The 23,835-nt window shown below is 47.8% G+C and overlaps 1 protein-coding gene across 5 annotated transcripts in view; it reads right to left on the bottom strand.

The window, feature by feature from the left end:
• Polr3e (RNA polymerase III subunit E) overlaps nt 1-23,835 on the bottom strand; it is a 40,342-nt gene that overhangs the window by 3,573 nt on the left and 12,934 nt on the right. Inside the window, exons 1-19 of one of the 5 annotated variants that reach the window (XM_005007530.4) lie at nt 19,392-19,464; nt 17,833-17,883; nt 16,275-16,422; nt 15,224-15,301; nt 14,445-14,560; nt 14,012-14,094; nt 12,248-12,355; nt 11,833-11,882; nt 10,881-11,000; nt 9,806-9,891; nt 9,527-9,571; nt 9,350-9,441; nt 8,041-8,161; nt 5,374-5,455; nt 4,105-4,164; nt 3,850-4,007; nt 3,347-3,408; nt 2,049-2,572; nt 386-463 (exon numbers count right to left, since the gene is read on the bottom strand). In XM_005007530.4, the coding sequence (XP_005007587.1) occupies nt 386-463; nt 2,049-2,572; nt 3,347-3,408; nt 3,850-4,007; nt 4,105-4,164; nt 5,374-5,455; nt 8,041-8,161; nt 9,350-9,441; nt 9,527-9,571; nt 9,806-9,891; nt 10,881-11,000; nt 11,833-11,882; nt 12,248-12,355; nt 14,012-14,094; nt 14,445-14,560; nt 15,224-15,280 (1,842 nt within the window). In that variant the 5' untranslated portion in view covers nt 15,281-15,301; nt 16,275-16,422; nt 17,833-17,883; nt 19,392-19,464. Of the gene's footprint in view, nt 1-385; nt 464-2,048; nt 2,573-3,346; nt 3,409-3,849; nt 4,008-4,104; nt 4,165-5,373; nt 5,456-8,040; nt 8,162-9,349; nt 9,442-9,526; nt 9,572-9,805; nt 9,892-10,880; nt 11,001-11,832; nt 11,883-12,247; nt 12,356-14,011; nt 14,095-14,444; nt 14,561-15,223; nt 15,302-16,274; nt 16,423-17,832; nt 17,884-19,391; nt 19,465-23,835 lie in introns of those variants that run through there. The other 4 variants (XM_013142075.3, XM_063226648.1, XM_063226649.1 and 1 more) reach the window with 4 other exon arrangements.

The following is a 23,835-nucleotide window of genomic DNA, read 5'->3' as shown; positions in this document are numbered from 1 at the left end:
GGTACATGCAGGGAATCTGCTTTTTCAAAAGTAATTCTGACGCAGTCAGTTCCCAATCTCTACGGTGAGGGATCCACAAGTTCAGGCTCAAACTACTGTCCTGCCCAGGTGATCTTTATGGCATGCAGACAAGCAGAGAGTGGTCAAGGGGAGTGCGGGAGAGGCTGGAAAACCTGAATAGTGCATGACTGTTTTCCTGTACACAGCTCTCAAAAGTGTTAACTTTTAAGGACTCCTTCTACCCCCTCCCTTTTTTTTTTTTATTAGTACCAGGGATGCAACTCGAGACTGCCTGCTTGCAAGGCAGGCGCTTATGCTGCTGAGCTAAATCCCCAGTCTCTATCCCCTACCCCTTTAACACAGACCGCAGCGAAGGTCACCTTACCTGATCACTCATGTCTCCAGACTCCCAGAGGGCAAATACCTTCTGCTCATTAGGGGAAGCAGCAGTCTGTCGGGGAAACTGACCAACAAGCAGGTATGAGTTGATCATCTGCCACACGGCCACAGTTCCCTACCCACCTCACCCCTGCTGCCTGCACCAGCACAGTTCTGGAAAACTGTGTTCCAATCCCAGATCCTGCCACTCTCTGGCTGTGGGATCCTGACGGGACTTCTGCAAGAGGTGGTTACATGCACAGGAAGCCTGCAGGTGCTTGGGATAAGGAAAACTGGGTTCTTCCAGTTTTGACATCAGTGTCGCCTTAGCTCAACTCTGCTTTAGCATCTGGAGTCTTCCTGCCCTAAGGTGCTAACCTTCAGATGCATCCCATGGGGTGTCCCATTCCCCATCACTCTATAGGGATATCCCAGGGCTTCCTTTCATTTAGTTCCCGGAAGGATCACATTAAGTGTGGCTTAGGGGCCTTGTCCAACTCCCAGAACATCCACACTACTTGCACAGCAGGGTTGGCAGGGAGCCCATGAAAAGAGTGGCATCGGTCTAATATGTGCAGAGAGGGACAGAGAAAGGGGACCCTTGGTTTCACTACACAAGTAACACTAATTATCACTCTGTATAAAGCTTGATATGGTATCTCTTTGATCATCAGATGATCAAATGGAACTAAGAAGGTTCTTTGCCAGTAGGGCCAGACCCCCTGAGGCAGCCAGCTAGCATGAGATCCACAGGGCCTCCTGTCCCAGTTTCTGTTCCTCAGGCACACAGATACAGGCCTCAGCCTCCAAACATGGCCTGGGGTAGGGCGGTTACCCCCTTGGTAATGGACAAGCCCATGCCTCCTTTTTAAGAATAAAGTCACAACCCCACCCTGCCTCACTTGCTGCTAGGACTGGGAGTGCAGAACAACCACGCTGCCTCTCTTAGGCTGCAGCTAGTGTGTCTTCAACCTCCACTATGTCACCAATCTTTTTTGCCAGGGGTGGAGTAGGGTGGGGAGGTGAGGGGGGTACTGGGGATTGAACTCATTACCTCTCACTTGCCAGGTAGGCGCTCACACACTGAGCTAAATCCCTGGCCCTCTGTCACCAATCTTGACACACACTGAATCTCCATTTGTCCCACTGATACAAAAGCTAGAGTAGAAGTGGTGTGCTCTGTCACCCTCGGGGTTGGAGACAGAAATGTGGAGGGGCCACATGGCCTATGTGGTCAGCTAGCTTCTGAGCCAGTGTGAGGGAGATGCTCCCTTTTCTCAGCTGAAGGAAAAAATGGAGCCACTCTACTGAGGTACAGATTCCATCTCTGCCACTTCCTGTGTGGTTGGCTGCAGGATAGTACCTGTTACCTGAGGCCTGTTGCAGAGCAGGCAGCTGGTCAGGGCCTCCAAAGGACACACAGCCCTTCTGAGGCTGACTTGCCCACAGTCACAAATGGCCACCACAGGAAAGCAACAATCACACCAAGGTTGTCCCCTGATTTCCACATTCCCATGCAACCTCTAAATAAGTGATTTCCTCAGAGCAGACAGAATTTGGGCAGACTTCTCCCCATGGTGCTTTGCAGCCAGAAAAGGTGCTGCCCTCCCCAAGGGCTCTGGGTGGCCCTGTATTGTCTGCCTGTCCTCGCAGGCACAGGCTGTACTTACAGGCACGAGTATCTGCTTGCAGCCAGCGGCCAGCACCGTGTCCTGTAGCATGTGGTCCGAGATGCCACTAAAGAGCACGTGGCCACGGGGCAGGCTGGCCACGTGTTGGTTGAAGAGGCGCTTCAGTTCACTCAGTGTGAGCACAAACTGGCTCTGAAAGGTGGCCTCCACAAAGGCCCTCAGTTCCCGAGCCACAGGGGTGCTGGCACACCCTGGGGGTGGGTGCCCATTGAAGCTGTCCCCACCTCCTGCCTGCCCGGCAGGCAGCCCATTGGTCAGCCTGTTGAGACTACCACTGGGTGCAGTGTCCATGGGTTCCTCCTCCTCCTCTGCTTCCTGCTCATCCTCCTCCTCTCCCTCCTCACTCAGGGGCTCCTCTTTGATGTGCACACTGGGCAGGACTGTGGATGCCTGGAGCTGTTCCTTCCGCCGCTGCAGCTCCCGCTCCAGGAAGGTGTGGTTCTGCTGAGCCTTGGTCTTGGCTGCTTCTATCCGCTGGTCCCCTGATACTAGCCCTGCAGGCCCTGTGGGAGAGACAGCATTACACAGGAAAGCACGGAACCCAGGCAGGCAAAGACTTGAAGACAGAAGCTGACTGGGGACAGCAGTAAAGGGCCAAGTGCTTTCACCTTTACCTTCTCAGGGAGAACTCAGCTATCCCAATAATGAGGGAAGAAATGACTAGGAAATCAAGTTCTCACAGTCAAATCACACAGGAATAGGTCACTGCTGAGTTAGGTTAGCAGCTCCTCTCATCCTGCCACCCGCTGACCCAACAGAACAAGTTAAATCTCAGAATCAGATGCAGCAATGAAGTGCGCAGACCTCAGGTGCTGAGGCTGTGGGGCAGAAAGGGAACTGGAAGGGTGACTAGAAAGCTGGGTGTGGTAGCGGTTGCCTATAATCACAGCTTCTTGGGAGCTGCAGCAGGAGGACCGTAAGTCTGCAGCCAGCCTGGGCAACTTAGTGAGATCTTTTCTTGAAAAAAAAAACAAAACAAAACACACACACACACACACACACACACACACACGAAAAACAAACAAACAAACAAAGCTGTAGCTCAGTAGCTCAGTGATAAGAGTGCTTGCCGAACATGTGAGGCCTCAGGTTCAATCCTTAATGTGCGGGGGGTGTGTGTGTGTGTGTGTGTGTGTGTGTGTGTGTGTGTGTGTGAACACTGAGATCCATATTTTTCTTTCTCTAGGCCCAGGCTCTGACCCACTCTACAAGGGTAGCCCCATTCTGGAGCATGAGCGTCCATGCTGCAGGCCTGCCCAGCTCACAGTTCCACATACCTGATTGTCCATCCGGCTTCTTTGGCAATGTCTCCTTTACAAGATTATACACCTTTTCTAATCTGAAAAGAATAAACCTTTTTAACTCTCAGCAATGTCTCCTACCACCTGCCTCACAACAGAGGCAAGCCTGCAAGCCTGCAAGCCCCAGGCATTCTGGTCACTGAAGCGGCATAGGCTCGGAGCCTGGCCAGGTCCCTCTCCCTTACAGACTCCTTGTCCACTCGGAGCACCCAGGCCACAATGGGTAGTAAAGTCCAGCCTCCTCCCTTTATCAGTTCGAGTCCACTTACTCTCCTTGGGGCCCAAGCTTGCTCTCCAACCTCCTAGAACATGTCAGCTCTGACACCAGGGTCCCTACTGGATTTGGGGTCAGCCAGCAATGTGTGCTTGGTAGAGGGAAGAGGTGCACACAGGCCCCAATATGCCTCCTTGGCAGAGCATCTTGCTCAGATGGAGCACCTGGCCCTAGAAGCAGGGCACAAGGGACCCCCGGTTCATACTTAGCCTGAATGCCCATCCACAGCAAGTGCTGCCTCTGGACCACATCTGGGTGCTTCTTGATGAACTCCCCGTCGTAAGGCAGTATGAACTCCCAGCCTTTGTTGATCCTCACAAGGGCCATGTGCTCCAGAAAGTCCTTCACGTCCTCGGCACAGAGCTAATGGGGAGCAACAGGGGGAAGGAGAGGCTCAGCCAGCTCTTGTTCCCCTCCAGCAGCAGGCCCTGGGGCTCAGGTCACCAGAAACACCACTTACTTTGGTCACTGTTGCCACCTCTTTCCTTACCACCCAGCGACTCTTCGTGAACTTCCACATCTGAGGGAAAAAAAGCAGCACGTTCCACGGCTTCTCCTAAGACTGATCTTGGGGTCTCAGTGAGGGCACAAAGGGTGGCTTCACACTTGGGCATCAGACAGACCTGGGATGAGCTCCTGGCCCTGCTCCTCACCATATGTCTTGGGCACTCACTTCCACTGAGTCTCTGCTTTCTGCTAGGTGCTTTGTTCATATCATTTTCAATAGCCAGGCCAACCCACCCCCCAGAACATACACTCCCCAGGGCAGAGGGTTTGGCCCACTGGTTCCCCACTGTACCCCCAGCATGGCCCTGAGGCTTCAGGGAGATAACCCTGCAGCTGGGGCCCTCAGGCTCTTGGCACTGGCAGCACCCCAGAAGAGTGGCTGCTAACATCTGTTGCACTTGCTAGAAGCTCACAGTACCCTGCAGCCCCATGCTGCCTCTGCTCCCTCCAGGCCTCACATCATGGAGGTGCCTGGAGATGTGCATGGATGTCTGAGACACGCATTTAGTGACCCAGGCCACTGTGTGACAGCGTTTGCACAACTAGGGAAATGAGGAGCAGGCAGGGCCAGCTGAGGCTAAAGACACTCTGATCCCTAGAACTAATAACACCCTGCTCAGGTCCTTGGCCACTGTCTAAAAGAGCTGGTAGTACCCAGTCAGGAAAAGGAAACATGGGTACTCCTCAAGCACGTAAGAGCTCCCTGTGACAAAGGCTACATGTGAGCATGTCGAAGATCCAGAGGGCAGCAACAAGTGGACACATTTCAGCAAACTTGAAGCACAGTGGTGAGGTCTAGGAAGGCAGTGCTGATCCCAGCAGCATGGATTTGAGGCTGGGGATGCAGATGGAGCAGGCGGGAATGGGGAAGGTGGGACCGTCAGTCCCGACCACACTCAGTGCCACTTGGGGCTGATGTCCCAGCAGTGTCACACTACCCAAATACTCATGACAGCTGATTTATGCCAAAACTTCGATCTACACAAATCAATAACATAGGCAAAATTCTTCAAAAAATCACCTAGCCAAGTGAACCATGCTGCTGGTCCAGAAGGGAGCCAGAGATTCCACAGGAGGAGGAGGGGGAAGGCAGAGTCCAGAGCCCTACATCGAGGCCTCCTCACACACTTGCCTCACTGTAATGCGGCCATCGTCCTCAGAAACCTGTGCTACCCCCACCCTCCTGTGCACCCCAAGAGCTCAGAAAGCCCAAGGTACTTACAACAAAATCTCGGCCCCTACAGAGCACCTCAGCAGGCACGCCGCTATGAGGACTGGACGAGTCCTTAGGGTACAGGATGTCACTGCCAAAGCAAGTTGGGGTGGCGGTTGGTGCTTGCCTTGGTCTGAGCCCAGCATAGTCCACACACCCTTCCCTACTATGCTCCCAACTCACTGGTTCAACACATTCTTAGTGGATACCTTGTCTACTGTGGCAGCAGTAAACAATTTAGGCCAGGTCCTTGTCCCAATTTTGGAGGACAAGTTATACTTGCTCTGAGCCTTGCAGCCCTCCTCAGGGACCTGGCACCATAAACACATATGTAGGAGAGCAGCAGCCTTCACCCCGCTGTGGAGTGCTTCATTCTACCTCAATCCCTTCTCCACTGACAAACCAGCAAGGCCCACAGAAAGGCCAGGGGCTCAGAGACAAGCATGAGACTGTAAGGAGGCCAAGCTTCTTTAGAATACTCAGTCCCATGTGTGAGTGTGTGTGGTAGCAGGAAAAAGCAAAGCTAGAGCTGACACAAGGCCTGTGACAGCTGCTCACAGGTGGGAGGATGAGCTGAGGAGTTCAGAGCCTGGACAGGTAAATGCCCTGGGACAAAGAATGTAAGGCTTTGGAGAGAACAGGACAGACATGCAAGGCCCAGAGGACTTCAAGGTAAGCACCCAAGGTGCATGAGCAGGGCACCAAGGAACAAAAGAGTCTCTGTAGCCCGGCCTTAATCTCATCTCCAGTCACAGCCCCTGTCGTCCAGGAGCACTGAGCACTGCCCAGCCAGCCCCGTGATATCTCTGTAAGGCTGGGCTCCATAAGGGCCTGAGGCTGGGGACTTGGCTGCCACACAACGAGCCAGCATTCACTAAGTGGTCAGGGAGTCAGGTATGTGGCGTGGATCTGTGCGTGCAGGGTACTCAAAGTTTTTACAGCACAAAATATGCAGCTGAGGGCGGTCACTCAATGAAGGTGTAAGTTTTAATTTCACAGGCATATAAGGAGAACTTGCCCTAGAGCCCTATGGTGTGGCAGCCTTAGCCCTTAGAGCAGGGCTTACAGAAGCACCTGAGGCAGGCAAAACACTCAGGCCCCAGAGTACCTGCCTCCAAGCTCCAGGGATAAACATAACTCCCAGGGCACATGTGGCACTAGGTAGCATCCAGGCCTACTCTGAAGCCCTAGTTCTAAGCCAGCTCTGTGGCTGCCTTGCTGTGAGATGTCTAGGAAGTCTCTGTGCCTCTCTGGGCCAGGATCCTCAGGTGTGTGAGGGGACAGCCCTTTGTGACTTTCATCATTCACAGCATAAACGCACATGCATGCTGCCACTTAAAAAGCAACATGTTATTGCAAAGCCATTCTGTAAGGAAAAAGTTGGTAATCAGGACAAAAGCCAGGCATCTGTTTACCAGTCAAAGGGCGCCACCATGTGGCAGTGACATGAATATGCTTTACAATTTGCTTAGCAAACCACGAAATTTTTTTTTGGGGGGGGGGGGCTAAGCATCAAACTTAGGCCCTCGACCTCAAGTTTGCCAAGCAGGCACTCTCGCTGCTGAGCTAAACCCCCGAGCCCAAAAATGGACTTTTGCAATGAGTTACTTTTAAAGAAAATCTGGCAATGTTCACATCTTATACCATTTAAAATTATTCTAATGCAAGTACATATTATCATAGCTAAACTACATTTATCAAGTTTCTGCTGTACCCAGGCATCATACTGGTTAAAGGATTTTGGAGGAGTCAAGACAAACTGTCTCTACTTTCCCAAAATTGACTGTTTGGTTGAAGAGGTAGTATAGTAAAAGAACTATACTAGAAGGGAAATTGAGACACAAATTCAAGACCTGTGAACCCCGACAGACCATGTAAAAAAGAAATTTGCATTGAGATCAATGAAACTAAAAAAAGTCAAAAAGGAAAGAAAATTATCTCCAAAAGAAGAAGAATTTACAGATAATGGATTTGTCAATAAAAACTGAGGTCAGAACACAACAAAATTATATCAATGTATATACCAATCTACAATTCTATACTTCATCAAGACATATTTCAAGAACAAAAATGGAAGGCGCCCAGGATTTAGCTCAGGGTTGTGGCACCTGCTTGGCAAGTGTGAGGTCCTGAGTCTGATTCTTGGTAAGTCCCCAAAACAGTTTAAGAACAAAAATGAAGTAAACCCCTGGGCGTTGTGGCACACTCCTCTAATCTCAGTGCTTAGGAGACTGAGGCAGGAGTGTCATGAGTTCAAAGCCAACCTGAATCACATGGCGAGGCCTTTGTCTCAAAGAAGTTTGCAGATAAACAAAAACCAAGGAAATCTATCACCTGCAGATTCACATTAAAGGGAATACTGTAGTATTTTTTAGGCAGATGGAAATTATGCCAAATAGAAACTCAGGTGATGCCAGAATGATGAGCAAAATAAAACGGTAATTATGGGAATAGACCTAAAGAACACTGAGTGGGTAAGATTGTGTCTAGAGAGCTTGAAATACAGAAAACCAATTTGTATACTGTAATACAAATACTGTAACATAGGAGTTGGGAAGAGGATAAATATAGTCTAAGATTCTGAGTTTTCTTTGAAGTGAGTAAAAATCAACAATTAATATGAAGGTGTGGTAAGTCATGAATGTAAACAGAAAATTGAGCCCGAAGACAACCTACCTCTTCACCACCCAGTTTCCTTGGACTAACATTGCCACCTTCTGAATGCCACGTAGAACAGCCACAGAATCCACGGAGGGGCCCAGAAGGCTCATCAAATTGGCAAAAGGCATGACCTTCACTGAGACAGACAGAAGAAGACTCATTAGACAGAGTGAGAGGCCTGGCCCTAAGTCTACATAACATCAAGCTCATACAACCTGCTGAAATGCAGTAATAGCATCAATAACAGTAATAATAGCCAGCACGTACTATCAGCCAGTTGTGTACCCAGGACTGTATATCTCACAGAACTACTGGGAGGTTTCAGGAAACATCCAATAAGGAAAACTGTGAGTGCCATCGGAAGGACATTTTGTAATTTCTCAGACTATAAAACTCAGGCACAGTCACCTGGCTAGGGAACAGTACAGCCAGGATTTAACCCCAGGTCATGTGGCTGCAGAATCTGTCCTTAATCACTGTGTTCTGCTGACCCCCAAGTGAGAATGGGGCAAGGCCTGGGAAGAGAGATCCAGATTCAAGGCTGGGCCCTATGATTCTAGCACCTTGCAAGGAGTTTCCATCTCTACTCAAGCCCTGAGACCTCATGTAGGTACCTCAGAGGAGAAGCTGAGGGCCTGAGACTCAGCCTAGTCCATGGCTCAGGTCTGCCACTCCCCTGCTATAGGCCCATAAATGCTCTGACCCTTAAAGATCAGTCTATATTGTGTACTGTCTGGTGAGGGCACCAAGAAATAATATACAGAAAAGCACTTCATTATGAGTTGGGTACAGTTGCTCTCTGAGAGGCCTTGGCAAGAGGACTCCAAATTTAAGACCAGCCTGGGCAACTCAATAAGACCTTGTCTCAAGAAAATAAAAGGGCTGAGGATATATATCTCAGTGTGAAGGCCCGGGGTTCAACCCTCAGTACTGTGGAAACACTTTATTATGAAAATGACCCAAGTTCACAGTCATATATCAAGTTCTGTAGTAAGCCCTTTAGAAGCCTCACCTCTAAATCCTCCTTTATTCCCTAAAAATTATTATAGCTTTTTTTTTTTAATGGACAAATGAATCAGAGCTCAGAAGGTCAACAGCCTGCCCAGGCTCCCACTGCAAAGAAGTAAGAAGGACAGCTTGGAGCTTCACCAAGGGTGTCCACTGCAATGTCACAGCACATTCTGTCCAAACAAGAATAGATGTGCAAAACAGGTAGCCTCTGGGAAGCAGGGCCCCTCTGGCTTTGCCACTAGGTCCTTGACTGCCCGGATACTCCTGCAGCTGGCAGGGCCAGCATCTCTGAGGTGGGGAGGGAGGCACCCACCATTTTTCATCAATATCTTGATCTGGTCAGCCAAGGGCAGCGTACGCAGCTGGGCCATGGAAAGCACGTTGCTGGGGGCCACGGGTTTGTCTCTGTTGAAAACAAAGATGAAGGTTGGAGGCCAGTGGCAGGGGGAGGATGCAGGAGGTACAAGGTAGTGCCCAGCCCCTTACTCACTTCTCCTCTTCTTGGCTGGGTGGCATCAGCATCATGAGGTACTCGCTGTGAAGAGGGAGCAGGGGTCAGAACCACTGTAGCTCTCTTCCTTGTGCTCCCCTGCCTGGGCACACAAGCTGTAACCAAAGCACGGCCCCATCCTCTCCTGGCAGGTTCAAAGGTGAAGCCCCTCTTCCCAGGCCACCTTCGTAGCCCACATTATGGTTCCCCACGCAGAAGGTGGCTGCATCCCCAGGGAGGACCCTCCTAGATCCCCGGGCCAGCATCTGCCAGACCCACCTGGGTGACTTGATGAGCTCTGTGTTCTCCACCCCACTCGAGCCCTGGCACAACAAATACTGGCGCTCATGCTCTGAGCGGCTGTCCTATTGAAAGAGGGAAAAGGGCTCAGTCAACCATCCATTCAGCACCCCTACATCATCTCCCACTTCACTCACCCCGGTCCTACTCCAAGGCCAGCTACAGAGCCACAGTCAACCTCTGAGCATGGTACCCAAAGTCTGCAACGTGGCCTGAACCACCTACTTTCCTGGCTTCATGAGCTGCCCAGCCCCAGTACCTGAGACCAGTAGTGACTAAAATAATAGCTGATATTCACTAAGTACCTAATGTGTGCCAGACTCTATTCTAATGGCCACATACATACTAATGCATCTCATGCATAACAACCCAATTCTATGAGGTTTTTACTCTTCTCATTTTTTAAGCAAACAGGCTCAGACAGACTAAGTAACTGGTTCAAGATGACACAGTAACTACCAGATGTGGTGGCACACACCTGTAATCTCAGCACCCGAGCAGCTGAGGAAGGAGGATTATCATGAGTTCAAGGCCAGCCTATTCTACATAGCAAGACTCTGTCTCAAAAATGAACAAAAAGATCACATAGTAGGAAACAGGCAGCGTCTGGAAGTCAGACCCTAAGACTCTGTCAATACAGATCTCTTCTAGGAAGGCTCCACTGAAATCAGGAGAGCACTTAAGAGTTCCAGCCACGATGTCATTGGGAGCTAATATTCAACTGACACAGTCTCAAAGGCTAGGTTCTAAAGTCAACACACACCATAAGAATAGCATACATAAAACTCCCTGCGGGCAGGTAAGCCACGAACTTCGGAGTATATGACAGATGGCAGACAAGGACACTAGGGTGCCACAGTGTGTGAAAAACATGTAACCAAACACAGACCCATGAGAGCTTAGTGACATGCTCATGTTCTGGCAGAGCCCAAGTAGCCAAAATCCCAATGGGAACAGCAGGCGGACAGCTGTAAGGTGTACAAACTACTCATGACAGCAGTGGAAGTGAACTGAAAGCGAGGCCGAAGCCACACCAAGAACTCCCGGGACTTACCCTCAGGCCATGGTAGTGCAGGTGCACCCAGGGCTCCTCCGCATGCTTCTTCTGCAGGAACTCGTAAGACTGCACACGGCGCTGGCGGGCCTGCTCTGACTCCGGCCGGGAGAACCGCACCTGTGTGGGGACAGGTCACACACTCAGGCCAGTGGCCCTTCCTGGGCTGTCATTCCAGCCCTTGGCAGGACCAGAAAACATGAAATTGGAGTATTTTCACTGCCACCTCCCTCTTCATTTCCTGACTCAGGCCTCTGAAATTCAGTTCCAGCCCTGTCCCTCTCTGTGAACCTCCAACACAAGCCAAGAGCAGCTTTCTCCTGCCTCTGCCTGCCACGCCTGGATTATAGAATCTTGAGGTATGAGGCCAGCCTTATCAGATAAGGGTCCTGAATCCCCAGAAGGGAAACCAGCTTTGTAAGGTCACCCAGCAATCTGAGCAGAGCCCAGGTCAGGTCAGGCCACACCAAGTCCTCAGGGATGTGCGACTATACATGACTAAAACCATGCCCATAACACCCTCTGCAGCATTACCTCACCCACACACGCCTAGATGCAGAACCCTTATAAATCATTAAAGGAAGGTTAATATTCCTCTAACGATCTTTAAAATTCAGGCATAACTTACTATGGAAACTTCTCATCTGAGTATCTCTTAAAGGACAGAACCATGTTAAGTAATTACCACAGACTATGAGAGACTGTGAGTTTGCTAGGGCTCCTGGCCTCTAGCTTCCTATTCCCAGCCAAGCTCCAGGAATGCCTTTTACACAGTAGTGACTATGCTGTTATAATGGTGATAGGCCAGGCTGAACAGGGTTAGGCTACTCCCTTTAGGCAGCCAGCACGGATGCTCCAGAGACCTTCCACACCTGTCACACCCTAGAGAGGTGAGTCCCTTCTGCTCAGACCCTCCAGCCCCTGCTGTCTCACCTCCCAGTCCAGAGCTCACCGTGATTTGCTTCACATCTTCCTCCGCCTCATCCTGTGAAGAGTCCCCTGCTGTAAAAGAAACAAGAGAAGTCTCCCATTATTTGCAGCCCCTGTGGCTCCCAGCTCAACCCCACCCACAGGGAGGCCTCAGGAAGGTATGCTGGCAATTTTCCCATAGACACAGGCAGCTGCATTAAGTCAGCCGTCTCAACAGGACGCACTTTTGCCTCCCAGGGGACATCCTAGCAATGCAGACAGACTATCTCAATTGCAAGAGTGGGTAGATACTTCTGGCATCTAATGGGTAGAAGCATAGGATGCTGCAGAGGATCCTAAAATCCGACCTTTCCAATACTTTTTCCCATGATCAAGCCTGCCAAGATGCAGAGAGACAAAGAGACCAATGGCAGGGCCAAGGATCTAGACTCACTCACCCTCATTGGCTGCTTCCCTCTCACGGTGCTTGGCATCAGCCTTATCCAGGTAGGAGAAGCTGGGCCGCAGCTGTAGGATGCCATGTAAAGGCGTCAGATGGAGCTCACCTGGCAGAGGAAGAAGGACTTGAATCTGCCTCCAGGAATCAAAGCCGACACACAGCTTGGATCAAGAGTCACCAAGGCCCCCGAAGGTCTAGCCTAGCACACACCTGGGGCATGTGTGCTTTCACAATGGGGTATCTGTATCAGTGAAAGCTCTAAAAGGTTTGCCATCACTGGTCTAGGCCCACTGCCAAACTATCTCCCACCCTGATCTGGACCCCAAGCCTTAGGATTACCAGGTCAGGAACCATTGCAACCCTAGCTGGTCCTGCTGGACACAACAGGCAAACACCCACACCAGGATGTGAGCCTGGACTCTGGTGCCAAAAGCCATTTCCTTTAGGTCCACCTCCAATATTCCTCAATACTCAAAGACCCCCTACTTGGGTTCCAACTCCTCTCCAAAGTGCCTGCTCCAGAGACACTAGGCACCTACCAAGTCCAAGTCTTCACCAGACCACAGCCCCAACACATCCTGCTGGATTTTTCCTCCTCCTGCCTCGAATCTCTAACCAAAACCCCACCCATCCCATTAAGAAGTTCCTTAGCGCCAAACTGTTAAAGAAGTGGCCCTGCCAGAGCCCAGTGAAGGGGTGTCCATGATCTCTGACCAAGATAAGGACTTTTCCTTAAAGTTATAGCTGCCAGGGATGTGGCTTTAAAGAATTATGGTCTCAAGACACAGTTCCAAATACAAGGCTATAATTATTTGACACTATCTTTGATTGTTTTGTTTCCTCAGTGTTCAAATTAGTTTTATTTACTGCTTTACAAACTCTATAAATACTTAAGCACCTTATACTTTTTATCAGCCTCCTGAACTATGACCCCATAGCATACAATTCACCACTTAAAACATATAATTCAGTATATTTTAATGTACTCCTAAATTGTGCAACCAGCACCACATTCAATTTTAGAGCATTTTCATCATCCCCAAAAGAACCAGTCAATCCCCATATAACTCTGCCCTCAATTCCTGAAACCACTAACCCACTTTCTGTGTCTGTGGATTTGCTTATTCTAGACATTTACATAAAAGAGATGGGCATGTGTGGCACTATGAGCCCAGCTTCTTTACTGAATACAATGTTCCCAGGCTCATCCATGTGGCAGCACAAGCCACTGCTTCATTCCTGTACACAGCTACGGTATATGGACACACTACACTTTGTCTCTGTGTGCACCAGCTGACAGACCTATGGGCTGTTTCTACTTTGGGGGTCCCATGAATAAAGACGCTATGGACATCTGTGTACAAGTTTTTAGAGGGACATGTTTTCATCTTTCTGGACTGGGTGATAAGTACCTTGTATTTAAAAACAAAATACTTTAAACACAAAAAAGAGCAGGGAAAAAAACAAAACAAAACAAAACAAAATACTGCCACTTGCTCCACACGTTATCTGTGTCCCAAAAGGAAAATGACCCTGGAGCTTCAGCCCTATCAGACAGGGGCCAGAAGCCCCAAGGGGTGTCCCCTTCCAGTGCCCTGACAACTGTAGTTTATTACTTCCACTCTTCCTAGACCCTGCAGCGAGGTCTAGTGTTCAGGGGAGTTAGAGCTCAACTTGAAGCTTGGTAAGCTCTCCCTGCCCCAGCCTTCCTCTCTACCTCTACCTCACCCTGCTCTGCCCCAGGATGGCCAGCACCCCGTACCTTGCCTGTACAGTGCAGCTGCATAGCGGGATGTGTTACTGGTGGTCTGGGAAGAGCAGAAGGTCTGCTTGTCCATCAGTTTCCTGAAAGCACAAGGAGAATCTCAAGGTCAAGGGGGAAGACCCACAACCAGGGTCTGCTGGGCACAGCCCACCCCAGCTAGGACACAAAAATGTATCAGCCAGGGATCAAGGCCATAAGCCTGCTTCCATCTATCTCAGGTGGGAGCCAGAGGAGCAAGCGATAAGTGGTGATGGGAGCACCACTTTCCTGCAGCCCCTTAGATCCCTGGTAGAAGGAACTAGCTGAAGAGGGTGGAGGGCATGAACAGGCCAAGCCCTCCAGAGCAAAGGACACCTAGAGGTCTAGTGAAGGTCTTGTGAAGGCTCCACTTGATCACAGCAGTACTCAGAGGCATGGGGCCAGGACTCACGTGGAGTACGTGCTGGTCTCATCAGCACAGGCGCCATCCACGTTCAATGCGATCTGCTCCCCTTTGCTGCGGCAATAGTTGGGATTCAGGGTGTCGATGGCCATCTCAATCTCTACCTGGAGGCACCAAGCACCCCCATCTGCTGAGGACCCCAAGGCACAGATCTCCAGGGACACCCCCAACCTGGTCCCTGCCCAGAAGCAAGACTAACACAGCTCTCTTCCCAAGGACTCTGGGCTTCAGTCCATACCAAAAGCCACAAATACAAATTCCAACAGAAATATCAGAGTAATTGTTTTGGGGGTGGACATGCAGTCAGCCTCTCTACCCACTCTACTGCCAAAGATCTGAATGAGGTATCAACATTCAAAAATTGGGGGATTTCTTAAAAACATTTACATCTCCAGCTTCAGTTGAAAACTCAGAAAGACTGGCAGTCTGGGACAGATCTACCACATGACGTCAGGAGCTAGAGCTGTGACCCCTTCCCCCACCCATACGCTCCATGTCCCATCACCCCTTCCCTCTTGGGCACTACATTTCCTTACTCCAGCCCTGCATCTTACTCACTCCTGCTCCATCCTAGGATTCTAAGCTCATGCAGGACCCGGTTATCTGTTTATCTTTAGCCTCATTCTTCCCCAGAACTGCCCTTTCAAGAAACCCTTTCCACTGTTTTCAAGGGAGGTGTGTTCCTCTTGGCTTCTGGTCTCCTTGCTCCATCAGTTCTCCTGCCCTCCCTTTCCCGCCCCCACTTCCATCACAGAGGGCAGCCCCACCTTCTGCTGCTTGGGCTTGATCTTGGCAGACAGGTGTGGAATGTCATCGTAGGTCATCGAGGCTGGACGCACAGGGTACTGGGGAGAAGAAGGGGGCAATCAGTTTGCCCAGCCCAGTCCTGAATGGAGCTGGTCTTCATGGGTACCAGTCAAGAATATCAAAATCCATCTCCAACCCCAAAGCAAACACAGACCAAAGCACCCCGAAGCCCCAACCCACACTTCCCTGAGGCTCCTCCAGTCTCACTTGTAGTCTTATTCACATTAGTTCCTCTTAGCTTCCCTCCAAAGGGCAATCTAAAGGTATATCTTTGCAATTTTAGGGAGTTATCTTTAACTTTAAGGGACACGTGTCCAAGCACTAGAAACTTAAACCTCCAAAGCATGGCAGTGGTCGCTGAGAGTAAGGGTCTAAGGTCTTGCAGTCAGCACACAGGCCACTCAGGTGGGAAACAAGACAATGAGGAAATAAGGAATGAGGCTGGCCAAGGGCTGCTCACTGCTCGCTGGGACACAGAACATTCATGACCCCATTTTCCCATCTTCTGTATGTTGTAAATTTTCCGACAACATACTACTGGAGATAGAAGGGAGCGGTAGTAATGACCTGCTCCATGCCCTCTGCAGCCCACCTTCTTATACAGTTATCTTGGACACCATTCCATAGGGACTCTCACATACACCCCCTAACCCGAGTGGCACAGTGTAGATGACCCATGGTTTAGACCATCCTCAAAAGCTCTGTCCATCACTGCCTGACACATGATGGCCTCCTAGTGAACCTAGTGGAGGGAAGCCAGAGGTACGAGTTCTTTTGGACCAGCTATGGTCCAGCCAAGAAAGTGGTCATTTTCTAAAAACTCACTTAGTATAACAATGATTCCTCCCTGCTTCAAGGCTGGAACTAGGGAAAGTTCTAGTGGCAGGAACAGCCAAGTGGATAGCTGGTCTGGACTGAGCTTTTGAGAAGGGCCAGTGCAGGGCAAGGCCTGCACTACAACAACCCAGGAGGCCCCTGGTCTGCTGAGGACCAGCGCTGCTCCAAGATCACCTGACTTCAGGCTTGGGAAGGTGGTGGCGACCATGCAGAGTCTGGAACAGGCTTGGGCTCCAGTCATAACTCTACTTGATACTTGTGTCCTTCCCTCTCAAGGTGCCGTATTTGTGGATGAGGCAAAACAGCTGGCACTACATAGGGCCTGCACACAGTGGACACATGGTGTCACTGCCATGGTTACCATCATTGTAGTCAGTCAAGGACAAGGTTCAGAAGACCCCCAAAGGCAGGGTTCCAGCCCCTCAGCTGAATAGCAGACCTGGGGGAACACACCCCAGGACTCTTCCAGCACAGGTGTGGAGCACTGCCACTACCACCCTGTCCCAGCCTTGAGGATTCAAAAACCTCGTGTCTTTTTTTCTCATGTGCAGTATAAGGATCAAAGTACTTAGAAGAACCACCCTATTGGTGAGACACTATAAAATGGTGCAAAATAGTCCAGTGGTCCTCAAAATAAACAAACAAAAAAGAATGTAGTGTTACCATCTGACCCAGCCATTCCACTCCTAAAGACCCACCCCAAGAGAAATGAAAATACATAGCCACACAAATTGTACATAGATAGGCACATTACTCAAAGTAGCTACAAAGTGAAAACAACTCAAGTGCCCATCAACTGATGAATGGATAAATACACTATAGTATATAGCACACAACGGAGTGTTATTCATGCATAAAAAATGAAGTACTGATACACAGTATAACATGAGTCAACTCTACATGAAAGGCCATGTATGCACCCTTCCAACTATATGAAATGGCCAGAAGAAGCAAATCCATAGGGACACAAAGTAAGTTAATGCTTGTCTAGGGCTAAATTTAGGAATAGGAACTACAGGGGAACCAGAAATTTACTACTAATATGCATGAGGCATCTTCTGCAGGGAAGGAGATGTACTAAAATAAATTGTAGTGCTGGTGGTACAGCCTTATGGTTAGACTAAAATCCACTGCACTGTGCACTTACACAGGAAAATTGCATAATGTGTGAACTGTGTTTCAGCTACCCTGGTAGCGTTACTGTGTGATTCAGTAAGTTAACTTGAAAAAGAGCTGTAAACAGTGCCTGCATACAGTAGATATTCAATGCAGCCCAGCAAGACTAGGAAGACTAAGACTCTCCCCAAGTTGCTCCAGAAGCCTGTCAACTTCCCAACAGCAGGGGCCATTGTCAGTGTCAACTCTACTCCAGGCAATGTCCAAGCACTTTAACATGGACCCTATGAAACAGGCCATCTTGCAAATGAGGAAACTGAGGCACAGAGAGATTAAAGAACTTGTCTTAAGGCTGAAAGCTAAGTTACAACAGAGCTGTCTCTCCATCAGGGCAGTCTTAGCCCCGAGCCTGAGCTTAACCGCAGCATGGTTCTGCCTACTGCATATGTCTTGTGCCCCCATCTTTGAAAATAGACATTAATCTGCCCAGTACATGAAGGAAACCAGCTCATCTTACCTGGAAGCAAGAACACTAAGCTGACGTTGCACACACCTCCTTCCCTAGCTCTACCACCCATGACTTTTCCCCCTTAACCTTCAAGTCACCCATGATTACCTGAAACAGATAGAGCTTCTCTGCCAGACTTTTGGCCAAGTACACATCAATCTGGGAACAAGAGGAGAAGACTCAGTCAGGACACAGCACTGTTTGACCCAGGCATGCACCAATCTACTCCAATTTTAGTTGGCGCAGGACCTCAGAGAGGCAGGTTAGAGGAAGAGGAAATGGCTTCATTCATGCTAAAAGCCAGGTCTCCAAACTGGGTATACCCAAGACTCGCCCCCGCCCCAGCTCCCAGGGCACCAGAGCAAGAGTTTTCCTGTCCCCTTTATCAAGTTCACTCCAACATGGCAAGACCACACTTCCCCTGGCCTGCCCCGGTCAGGATGGCTCCAGGTCAAATGCTGACAGATGGGCAGGACAGGACCTATCTACACTGGGTTTCCTCTCTATGCCCCCACCCCACCTCTCCTGGATTAGCCTGTCAACCCTGTGTTAAGGTGGTCTGCAAGAACCTCTGTGACCCTCCTCTTCATTCTTCACACTAACCATTCCCACCCCTTAGCCATTTCCCAGCCCTTCATATCAACACTGTGCTCTCCTACTCCAAGGCCTTTACACGCGCTCTTCCCTCTATCTAGAATGCCCTTCAGCCTTTCTTGTGTTTCCTAAACCTCAAGGATTCACTTATCTTTAAAGAGTCAGCTGAGCGTTGAACACAAGCACCCTAGGGCCTTGGTTGAAGAGGATGCTGCCCCTGTCCTGAGACCCTTGGGCTCCCTCTGCGCTATCTCCAATTGCCTTTTTATATTACAACTCCTCTTTCAGCAGTGTTGTTGCAGCTTAAAGATATTTAAATAACTCAAATCCAAACACTGATTCAGCAGCATCCCCCAAACCTGGCAGGCTCCTCTATTCACATACAGGGGCATTCTCCCAGCCCTTGCCTTTTAAACCAGAGGTGAAGCTCCAGACACAAATCAGGAGGTCAGGGTTAGGTGCAGTTCCTTTTGCTTTTTAACTTCCAAAGACCTAAGCAATGGATTGAAAGGATTCTGCAGAGCGGGTTTGCCTATACACAACTTTCTCTTTTATGTCAGTCCTGGAGACTGCCTCCCCACACTCTGCATCCTGAGACTCCTTTCTTATCTGTCTCGTCCACACCCTGAAAACTTCCCAGGGACAGGGACATGGCTCTGCTCACTATTATGTCACAACACACAGGGGATCAGAAGAGCTGCTGCATCACTGAATCTGGTAAACTCAGCAAGGGGGAGCTGTCAAACCCATTCATTCATTCAGCAGTCACTGAGTATCTATTCAGTGCCAGGTTACTACAATACTTGGCTTTGCAGAGTGGTGAATAGACAAAAAAACAAATAAACTCAAGTTCAGAGCTGCTCAGAGAAGGCCTCGGTGATAAGGCAGTACTAGATCAGAGATTTGGAGGAAGGGAAGGGTTATCTATGCAGGTATGTGGAGGATGACAACAGAGGGTTCCAGGCAGAAGGAACAGCAAAGACTAGGAGTCCTCAGGACAGCAACAGGTCACAGACTGGCCTTAGGACATGTGGGACGGACTTGGTCCCTCTCCCTGTGGCCCCAACAGTTACCTCCTGTACAACTGGATCATCTTCTTCATTGGCCATACTAGGAGGAGCCAGCCGTGCAGTCCTTAGACTCGATCTGCAAGGGAGAATGAGAGACTTAAACAATCAGCCAGTAATTCGACAATGTGTCAGGGTGCCTGTTCTTCCTCAAGCCCAGCAATGAGAGGGAGGGGCCCAGAACAAACACAATGCCCTTCTTTCTGCATCAATGGTAGTGGAATCAACAGTGTACAGCCAAACATATACCCCATTGACAGACATAGAAGACAGAAGGGAGGGAGGGAGGGAAGGAAGGAGAGAGCAGAAAACAAACTAGAAAGACAGACACAACCAACAATGGGTACAACAGGTTAACTAGGCAAAAATAAATCATGATCTCACAGATCTCTTGACCACTCATAAATAACTCTCAGCGAGGCCAGAGAAGGGAGGCTGGCTGGTCCCCAGCTACCATTAAAACACTCAAAAACTTCTGGCCACAGAGAAGCTTTAAACAGAAGCCAGGTGTCAAGCAGAGAGGCAGGTGGTTCAAAGGCCTTCCAAGGAACTCTAGTCTGGTACTGATTTTCAAGATGACTTTAACCATAACCCCAAGTGATGTAACTCTTCTACGTTTTTGGTTTAAAATGATTGTTCACACACTTTTCTCTCCTGTATTTAATGTAACCCTATGAGACAGCTTGAATGTCCCCACTGTTCTGATTATTTACAGTCCAGAAAAGAGTCAAAACATTTAATGTGTTTATCCAAAGTCACACAGCAAACAAGACAACTCACTAAACTTCAAATCTAAGTCTTAGTGCAGAAAAACATTTATGATAAAACCCCTACTCAAAACACCCATTCATGATAAAACTCCCACACAAAATAGATGGTCTTTATCTCAATCTGATAAAAGCCATCTATGACAAACCAATAGCCAACATCATACTAAACGGCAAAAACTGAAAACTTTCAGTCTAAAATCAGGAACAAGACAAGGATGTCCACTTCTACTAATCACTCCTATTCAATACAGTTCTGGAAACATTAGCCAGAGCAATTAGATAAGAAAAAGAAATAAAAGGAATAAGGATAGAAGAGGTAGAAGTTAAATTATCATTATTTGTAAGTGACATGATACTCTACTAGAAGGCCCCCAAATCGCCACTAAAAGACCTGTAAATTCAATAATCAAATTCAGTAGCATAGCTGGATACAAAATTTAACAGCATTCCTGTACAGAAACAACAAATGCAACAAATGCACTGAGAAATGAGAGAAACAATACCCTTCATAATAGCATCGAAAAAAATGAAATACTTGGGAATCAATCTAATAAAGGAAATACAAGTTCTCTACAGTACTCTGAAAAAGAAGATTCAATGAAGAGGATATCAGAAAATGGGAAGATATCCCTTGCTCATTGATAGGAAGAATATAGTAAAACTGATCATACTCCCAAAACTGATAAACAGATTCCATGAAATTCCAATCGAAATGCCAATGGCATATCTCACAGAAGTAGAGAAAATATTCCTAAAATTCATCTAGAAACAGAAGAGTCCTAGAATAGCAAAAACAATCCTAAGCAACAAAGGCAAGACGGGGGTATCATAATCCCTGAACTGAAATTATACTACAAAATCACTGTGATAAAAACTGCATGGTTTTGGCCAAACAACAACCACAAACACAGACCTGAGGATTATCTATAGAGCAAATTAGAAGATGCAGAAATAACTCCAAACACACTTGCTACCATATCTTTGACAAAGGAGCCAACACTTTCTTTTCTTTTCTTTTCTTTTTTTTTTTTTTTTTTTGTCTTTTTTTCATTTTTATCGGTACCAGGGATCGAACTCACGACCGCCTGCTTGCAAGGCAGGTGCTTATGCCGCTGAGCTAAATCCCCAGCCCCTTGAGCCAACACTTTCACTGGAAGAAAGATAGCCTCTTTAATAAATGGTGCTGGAAAAACTGGCTTTCCACATGCCAAAGACTAAAACTACACCCATGTTTATAACTATGCACTTAAATCAAAATGAATTAAAGATCTAAATATTGAAACAAAAACACTAAATCTGTTGGAACAGAGAATGGTAGAACACTTGAAGACACAGGTATAGGCAAAGATTTTCATCAACAAAACTCCAGTACCACTGGAAATACTACAAAGAATCAAAGTACTGCTTCCTACTAAAAAGCTTTGGCACAGCAAAAGAAATCACCAACAGAGTGAAAACAATACACACAGTGGGAAAAGTTTTAGCCAGTTGTCCCTCAGACAATGGACTAATATCTAGAATACACAAATAACTAAAAAATATTTGACACCCCAAATTTAAAGACCCAATCCAAAAATGGACATCTGAGAAGAATACACATTTCTCAGAAGAAGAACTACCAATAGTAAATAAATACATAAAAAAATGTTCAACATCACTGGTCATTCTAGAGATGCAAATTAAAACAACAATGAGATTCCATCTCACTCCAGAAAGAATAGCAATTACTGAGAAATCAACTAATAACAAATGCTGGTGGGCATGTGGGAGAAAAGGAATGCTTCTCTACTGTTGGTGGGAATGTAGACTAAATGTAACCACTGTGAAAGTTAGTGTAAGGCTTCCTTAAAAAACTAGGATTAGAGGTCTCATTTGACCCAGCAACTCCCTGCTGGGTATCTCCCCAAAAATTAAAAACATGGGACCTTCTTTCAATCCAGGGAGCTGAGGCTGCCTGAGGTGAGTTCCAGTGTGCCAGCACTGGCCCGGGGAGAGTTTAAGACATCATTTCCAGCAGTTAGGTGCCCGCCCAGCTTCCAGAAACACTGGTCTAGGCTTGGGAGCTTTCACAGTCCTGGCTGTAACACACACAGCAACCTTCTTTCAATCCAGGGAACTGAGGTTGCAAGTGAGTTCCAGTGTGCCTGCTCTGGCCTGGGGAGAGCTTAAGACCATCACTCCCAGTGGTTAGGTGCCCACCCATCTTCCTTAAGCACTGGACTAGGCTTGGGAGGTTTTGCGGGCCTGACTGAACCACGCCTAGGGACCTTCTGTCAATCCAGGGAGCTGAGGCCACCTGAGGAGAACTTTGGACCATAACCCCCAGCAGTTCGAAGCCTGCCCGCTTCCTGGAACACAGAAAGTGGCCCAGGAAGTCCTGCAGGACTGACTGGGTCACACTCAGCAACCTCCATTCAAACGCAGGAGCCAAGGGCTCAAGAGGTGATTTCCAACATGCCCAAGGGAAGCTTTGGAACATAGCTCGAAACACGGAAATACAGGAAAATGACAAGGTGAGAGACAAAAATGCAATCCTCAAACCTCCAGCCCATCCCAAGAAAGACTTGGAGCCATGTACATAGAAGAAAATATAAGCCATATACCTGAAATGCCTGAAATGATATCAACTGAAATAATGAAGCAACTCCAAGAAGCTATAAAAAAACTCAAATCAGAAATAATCTCCTAGATAAAAGGAGAAATAATAAAAGTAATGAAACAAATGCTGAACACATTTTAAGAAGACACAGTTAAAAAATTAGAGGAAGAATGCAAAACGATGGAAGCCCTGATTGAACAGTATGAGAAACAGAATACATGAAGTAGATTCAAAAAGATACAGGAAATCAAAAATTCCATTGAAAACTGGCAAAACCATCTTAATGTAAGCAAAGATAAAATTTCAGACCTCAACAAGATTGCAGCTAGGGAAAGGAAAGATCTTTCAAAAATAAAAACAAATCAAGAAATAACTCAACAGTTGCAAGATGATGCAAAGAAAAACAACATAAGATTGACAGGGATAAATGAAAAAGAAAGGAACAGCACAAATGATATCAAGAGGCTATTTATAGAAGTAATAGCTGAAAATTTCCCAAACATGAACACGGAAACTGACATATGGATTAGTGAAGCATACAGAACTCCAAATAGCCATAGCCAAAATAAAACTACACCCAGACAAATAATAATCACCATCCCACATATCCAACATAAGAACAGAATATTAAAAGTTGTTAGAGAAGGGGCTGGGGATTTAGCTCAGTGGCATAAGCACCTGCCTTGCAAGCAGGCAGTCCTGAGTTCGATCCCTGGTACCGATAGAAAGGAAAAAGACTAAAAAAAAAAGTTGTTAGAGAGAAAAGACAGATCACTTATAAAGGAATCACACCAATCTGAATCACAGCAGACTTCTCAACACAAACAATGAAATCAACAAGAGCATGGAGTAAAGTATCTCAGATCCTAAAGGAAAACGATTTCCAACCCAGACTGATGTACCCTGCAAAACTGTCCTTCAAAATGGATGGAGAAATAAGATACTTCCATGACAAAGAACAGCTGAAGAACTTCATGATCACCAAACCAACCCTGCAAAGAATACTGAAAAATATTCTAGATACACATAGGAAAAAACCACTAAGCAAGACACACAACTAAATAGAATGGAAAGGTAAAGA

Source organism: Cavia porcellus, unplaced genomic scaffold (genome assembly GCF_034190915.1).
Source record: "Cavia porcellus strain 051 isolate PalLab524CR breed Dunkin Hartley unplaced genomic scaffold, mCavPor4.1 scaffold_16, whole genome shotgun sequence".
Taxonomy (NCBI): domain Eukaryota; kingdom Metazoa; phylum Chordata; class Mammalia; order Rodentia; family Caviidae; genus Cavia; species Cavia porcellus.
This window is presented reverse-complemented; position numbering and strand designations above follow the sequence as displayed.